This window comes from Toxorhynchites rutilus, chromosome 3 (assembly GCF_029784135.1).
Source record: "Toxorhynchites rutilus septentrionalis strain SRP chromosome 3, ASM2978413v1, whole genome shotgun sequence".
NCBI lineage: Eukaryota > Metazoa > Arthropoda > Insecta > Diptera > Culicidae > Toxorhynchites > Toxorhynchites rutilus.
The window spans coordinates 9145515-9153011 of NC_073746.1; the positions used below are offsets into that span (position 1 = coordinate 9145515).

General features: G+C 41.5%; 1 protein-coding gene across 1 annotated transcript; it reads left to right on the plus strand.

Moving 5' to 3' along the window:
- Positions 1–2: 2 nt before the first annotated feature.
- LOC129780274 (uncharacterized) lies at positions 3–2780 on the plus strand. The gene has a single exon (XM_055788343.1). It carries the CDS (start codon positions 3–5, stop codon positions 2778–2780), a length of 2778 nt encoding a protein of 925 aa, XP_055644318.1.
- Positions 2781–7497: the final 4717 nt, after the last annotated feature.

Here is a 7497-nt window from a genome sequence, read left to right on the forward strand (position 1 = left end):
TAATGATTGGAGCGTCCAACGCAGATGAACTGACGGAGACGAAACGAGAAATAGAGCATGCATTGTCACTTCATGGATTTCCACTTCGAAAGTGGGCATCAAACAACGCAAGCGTACTGGAAGGAATTCCAGAGAAAGACTTGGAACCATTGATCCAAGTTGGTGACCAAGAGGTCATAAAGACATTGGGGATAGCCTGGAACCCCAAAACAGACGTGTTCCAGTTCATCAGTACGAAAAACATAGGTGAAACATACGAAGCGCTCACAAAGCGACAGATGGTCTCGAAGATTTTGAGACTGTATGACCCAATCGGATTGATACAACCTGTAATCATTACAGCTAAAATATTGATGCAAGAATTGTGGACTTATAACGTCAGCTGGGACGATGATGTTCCAGATCAAGCACTAAGCTCATGGAAGAAGTTCGAAGCTTCATTAGTGGAGCTCAGCAAGATAGAAATACCTCGGATGTCGACTCCGAGTCATACGATCGCACTAGATTTACACGGATTCAGTGACGCCTCCGAAAAGGCTTATGGATGCGTCATTTACTTACATGCAATCAACTTAAAAGGAGAAGAGAGTACGAATCTCTTATGTTCGAAATCGAGAGTGGCGCCTTTGAAGAAGGTCACTCTGCCCCGTCTGGAACTCTTGGCGGCGGCACTTCTAGCAGAACTAACTGCTAAAATAAAGAGCATTCTGGCCGGTCGAATCTCGTCGGAATATTACTACAGTGATTCACAAGTAGCGCTAAGTTGGATCAAATCTTCAAATACACGTTGGGGAACCTTCATTAGAAATAGAGTGCAGAAGATACACTCCACCACGAATCCAGAGCATTGGAAATATATATCTACGAAAGAAAATCCGGCTGATATGGTTTCGAGAGGAATTCCAGTCAGAAAATTACGCGAAGCAAAACTAGAATTTTGGTTACACGGACCGGAATGTATACGAAGAAGACAATATTATCTGCAGAGCGGCTACGAATACACTGCTGCTGCAGAACAGGAAGAGATTAAAGAACCAATAACACGATTGGTAGCAGCAACAGGAAAGGCATGCGAAGACTTAATCGCAAAATACCCGCACCATCACACTCATGACAAAACAGTAAGACACTTTGCATGGCTGTGTAGAGCCATAAACAATATGAAGAAGGTCAATAAAGACACAGGCATCAGAAACGAAAAGAGATCGGGCCCACTCACCACCACTGAATTGAATGAAGGACTAACACTCGTAGTCCGAATTATGCAAGCCACTATTTATCCAAATGAAGTAGCGGAATTACGAAAAACTGGGAAGGTGCCTACGAAAGGACCTTTCCAGCATCTCAACGCAATCGTCAGAAATGGAGTCATACATGTCACAGGGAGACTCCACAATGCAGAAATGCCCATCTCACAAAAGAATCCAATATTGATTCCCAAATCGCACCCATTTTCGAGGGTAATAATTCAAAAAATACATGAGGATAGATTTCACGCCGGAACAGATCTGGTAATAAACGAATTTCGACAAAGATTTTGGATGAGGGATCTCCGAAGGACCGTACAAGGAGTCATTCAACGATGCATCTTATGTGCCAAAGCGCGGCCCAGACGTTTACAGCAACGAATGGGACAACTGCCCTCGCCCAGGGTAAATGAATCAGTAGCGTTCACTCACACGGGAGTGGACTTATGTGGGCCATTCGAAGTATATCTCAATCAAAAATCGAAATGCAAGACCACAGCATATGCTTGCATCTTCATATGTTTTGCGACCAAAGCAGTTCACCTAGAAGTCGTCGAAGATCAGTCGACGGCAGCGTTCATATCAGCACTTCTCCGTTTCACATCAGTGAGGGGAATACCCGAGGTTATTTACTCCGACAATGGGCGGAACTTTGTCGGGGCCAGCAGAGAACTCAATCGTTTACGAAGAATATATAACAATGAAGTTTTTCAAAACAAATTAGTTGATATTGCGGCAACTCACAGAATAAGATTTTCATTCATTCCACCCCGAAGCCCCAGCTTTGGAGGACTTTGGGAAGCGAACATAAAGGTAGCCAAGCGGCTCTTTAGTGCAGCGGCCAGAGGAGCACAGCTAAACATCATGGAATTGCAGACACTGTTCTACCAAGTGGCCGCAATAATGAATTCGCGACCACTCACACCTGTTTACACGACGCCAGATTCACCGACCGCGATCACACCCGGTCATTTTTTGATAGCACGCCCAATGCTAGCCGTGCCCATCCCTACGCAGAGTGAGGATGGAAGCAATCTCACAACCAGATGGAAACGAGTACAATCGCAGCTCGAACAATTTTGGAGAAGATGGAGAGACGAGTATCTCCACCAGTTACGTGATTATGCAAAATGGACCAAGCAACAAGCCAACGTTAAGGTAGGCCAAATCGTATTGATCGGAGACGATCACCTTCCCGTAGCAAGGTGGCCTATGGGAATTGTCACACAAATACACCCTGGAGATGATGGAGTAGTCCGAGTGGCAGTAGTGCGAACCGCTACCGGAATTTACAAACGCAACGTGCGAACACTTGCTCCTCTACCAGTCGAGGAGCACACCATTCAACCCATTATAGAAGAGTATGACAACACAGCTGATAACGAACAGCAATCTCAAGCCGAAGCAATCGAACTAGAAGACGATCCCCCTCCCCAAGCACCCCAAATGATTTGGGACGGTAGACTACGCCCTCGTCCCAAAGGGGGGAGAAAATGGAAGTACACGAAATCAGATTGGGTGACGACCCTATGAAAAAATTGACAATGCAAATTTCCGCTGATAATAGCGAGACCCGAAATTCCAAACGAAGTGGTTTCACACGCTCGAGTGCTTGGGTCAGCGATTAAGACCCTCCTCGATGCAATAAAATGCGCCACAATGTAGGGAACATTACGAGTTCCAAGAAAACGCGACAATTAAAAACAAGTATAATGTTCGGCAGCGATAAGATCGAGAATACCATATCGATGCACGACGTCGCATCACATTCCATAGACGGGGCATTCATCGTGGCGATGGTGATCGCCATCATTTACTACCATTGGAGGAGAAACACGAAACGACTGCGCGAACTGGAAGGGGCGCAGCGGAGGATCCGACTCGATAGTGTGAATGCTGTATAATCAAAATAATGCGAACGCTGTATAATCAAACGCACATTTTGTGCTGACATGGAGAAACAAGAAACACCCAAGTGACCTAAGCAATGTAAAATTTAAGGAAATACAGTTCAGTCTAAAACCGACCGTGAAGGAGTTAGTACTTAGTCCGAAAGCCGTGTTGGGCCACTATGGCCCAATACTAACATCTTAATTTTAACGAACAACAACCTCAAAGGTTCATCCCATCTTCTATTTTTAATCGCGATGTTTGTATTTTGGTATAAATAATATTCAAATAATCGACCCGTAGTTTGTTTTTCAAAGAGAGCGAATGAATTAACGTTGTTAAATGACAGATAGCGCTAAGTTCACTTCATTGAACATTCATCCTCACATGCGCCAATAACCTTAATTCGGCTAAAGCCATGCGTATTGCCAGCGAGCTGGAAGACTTTTTGAATAAACATTATGAATTATTGAAATTCTTCATATCATACATGCTCGGATCACGTTAATTTCCTTAATTCTAATCAATGTATACATTCAATGCGTATGTCGTAGAATACATTGCTGGAGTCATGGTAGGCGACTGCATAGTGACGCGGGATGTTGTGATTCGAAAAAGAAACAACAATCTGGAGTTCATCGTTGACACCCACCGTTCAAACGACACTCTCCATCTTCTTCTTCAATGGTACTAATGTTTCTAATATTCCTAACGTTCACCATCTTAACGTAGAATGACTTGCGAGCGATATAGAGGTAGAGAGCGAACGACTGCGAATCTAAACAATCAGAAGCGGTGTGAGGAAAAATACACTCACTTTCCAGACGCTATCATGAGCAACGCCGACGCAGCCTTTGATATTTTATTAGACATATATTTGATATATGTCTAAACACATGCATTGTCATGATATTACAAAACGTGTGTACAAAACAAAGAATGAAATGTAGAACGAGCTTCCACACCTTGCTGAATGTATTCGGTCGGATGGCAAAATTACAAAAAAATGGGATTACCTCATATAGACATTTTTAATTTGGATAATCGATAAAATACGCCCTGAGGAAATCGATAGTGTAATTTCCTCAAAAATTCCAGTCATTGAGCTTCGTGTTCCATTTCTGTGAAGCGTAAATTGTGATGAATTTTCGAATGGAATGAACACGCTTCTAAAACAAAAAAATAAATGAAATATGGCTCTTTTGTGTGTCTGTGTAGCAAAATAATACATTCGCTTCAGGTATCTTGAACAAGAATAGTCTCTGATAATGATTTTATATTTTGAATCATATTTTGGTTGAAATGCAAGGAGATCAATAGATAATTGTTAAGTTAGGGTCAGGACTATGTCTACTAAGTATTGAAACAACATCGAATTAAAATTTTCATTCAAATTTCAACAACTTAAAATTGCTTTTATTGTTCGATATTGTTGCCACAAACATGGTTCATGACCGTGTGGTAATCTAAAAGTTTTATAACCTGACATAGCAGATGGAAAGTGTACAATGCATTTTCTCAAAGAATTCACCAACGACACGACCGCAACCTTAGGTGGATGTCCAATATATCAACGACTAAAAACTGATTATAACAACCAACATATTCATTAGAGACGGCGCCAGTGGTTGTATGGTTAGCGTAACAGCCTCACAATCCGATCGGCCTGGGTTCAATCCCAGCTGGCGTCGTTGGGATTTTCTGAGGCGAAAAATCTCTGGTTACGTCTTCCTTCGGAGCGGAAGTAAAAGAAGTTGGCCCGGCTCATGAGTTGTTGAGTCTGATAGGTAGGAACAGGTGGAGTCGCCTCCCTGATGTCGGTGATTGGCACTAAAGTGGCGGAAATAGGCCGACGAAAAATAAGCGAAGATAAAAAAATAAAAAAAAAATATTCATTAGAAATAATTTTTATGGCAAAACAACGTTTACCGGGTCAGCTAGTAGCATATATATTATACAAATGATATACCAGTATAGGGGAGTAGCGCATTTTCTGTTATTTTAAGGCTCATTTAATGTAATAAATCGGAATGCCAAAGCATGTGATAAAACTTAATTTTCGGTTTGGTAGCTCTACTTTCCAGCGGGGCTGTTCGTGCCCCCGACGGTATTGTTTCCAACAAATATCATTGAAAGGATACTAAACTCAAAAGTCGTGGCTGGCTAAAATATATTGTTCACCTGAAGATACGTACATCAAGACCAAATAGCCAATCTTTCAGCACCCTAAACTCTAGGGGGCTCTTTCATCCATAAATAAGGCCTTTTGGAACGGTCTGATAAAAAAAAAATGGGTGGGTTATATCTATGATATAACCGCAAGGTTGACGTGGGACTATCTTAGAGTAGCAATCATTTGTTTGTATTGATTAAATTTTTGATTGAATAGAACAATTTCCAAATTCAATTGAATTTAATATATTTGCCATGTGAGTAAAAAGAATGTATTATTCCATATAAGATCAATTCATGCATTCGTTACAAGCAAATTTAATGACAGTCGTTTTACGTTTGGTATGATGCCTAGGACAAAACATGTGAACGGAAGAATTATCAAACGATTATTTTATTTTACGTTTCCTTCTGAAGTTTGCATCTCTCAAGTGTACGTATTTCTCGAACCGCGAATTTGCTTGATTTGATGAACTTCAGGCACTCAGTTTCGATTTTGACATGTACGTCGAACGCATATTGTTAATCAACAGGCGTCATCGCAGCAATAGGTTATCAACATCTTGCCCAATCATCAAATGGTATGCGTAGGAATTCAGTGAGCAGAGGATATGAAGGCATATCCTTCAATGCAATCTTGAATAGCCGGGCCAAAGCGTGGTGTTCGTACCCACTTTTGTAATCCGTGTTAGGAAAACACTTTTAGGAGTTCAAAAAAACATGCAAGTGCAGAAGTACCCCCGGAAGACCGTATTAAAAGAAACATATGCTAGTTTGCACAAAGGCAAGCGAGTACAAAAGTACCCGCAGTTTGCATTTATTTGCTGAGCCGATTTCCCCAGACATCTTGGTATTGAAGTCTGTGTTAAGCAAACACATTTCAATCGGTATAAAAATGCCCCCGACTTGCATGAATTTGCAAAGCCAATTTCTTCAGACACCTTGGTTCTAAAGTCGGTGTTGGGGAAACATATTTCAGTTGGAACAAAAATACCCCGGCTTACATGTATTTGGAACGCCAATTTCCCCACGCTCCTTGGATTTGAAGTCTGTGTTAGCGAAACACATTTCAGTCGGAACAAAAACACCCTCGAATAACATGTATTTGCAATGCCAATATCCCTAAACTCCATATCTTTGAAGTCTGTGTTAGGGAAACACATTTCAGTCGGAACAAAAATACCCCTGACTTTCATGTATTTGCAATGCCGATCTCTCCAACACTGCTTGGTTTTGAAGTCTGTGTTAGGGAACATACTTTCATGTATTTGCAATGCCTATTTTCCCAAGGCTGCTTGGTTTTGATGGCTGTGTTAGGGAAAACGTAGATAGGGCCAATCAAAATGAGGCAGTTAGGGCGTTTAGATAACGTTTAACATTTTACAGTTATTCAATTGTTCATCTAATGAAAAATAACATTTTATTAAGTACGATAGAAGCATAGAAATATTGCCTATCAATTGATGCCATCATCTTTCCGATCCAGTAAGAAATGTTCGAGTTATAAGCATTCGGAATCTTTCATTTTTTCCTGCATGTTCCGTGTTTAGGTTTTAATTTTACCCCCCATATACTCCGGTTAGACGTAGTCCCACGTCAAAAATATAGTCAGACAGAATACAATTCCACGGTTCACTGTACTTTGGTGGTGCCTGATTCAACTCCGTCCGTCCGATCCGTCCAGAACCGGCTATACAAAATGTTCCGCGCTGGCTGTGCTCGGGGCATTGTCTAGTTGATTGCATAAGCGCAAATCAGCGGTCAGAAAATATATGTCCTGCTGCCAACTACCACCCTCAGACCGATGGGAACCGCTGGAATCATCACAACAAAAGCTCGCTGTTACTGACATCAATAACTTTCGCCGGTTTTGTCTCAACTGTGCTATTTACGAACGATGTAAACCAACTCTCCCCGAAAGCGCGAAGAGCAGAGCTATCCGTGGCATCCAAAATAATGAAACTATGTAGGGGACTGGGGGGAATGGGATCACCCTAAGGAACATGCCCATTTCCTGTGTTCACATACCACTGAAAATCCCGTTCTTCGAAGAACATTGTAGCTCAACTTATTGTAGTTCAAGGTAGTAAGCGGTTTTTATTATGAAATTTGAAAATAGTACATTTTTAGAAAAAAAGGTTGAAAAATCGAGAATTTTTTTAGTGAGGAGGTAAAGTGGTCACCTGTG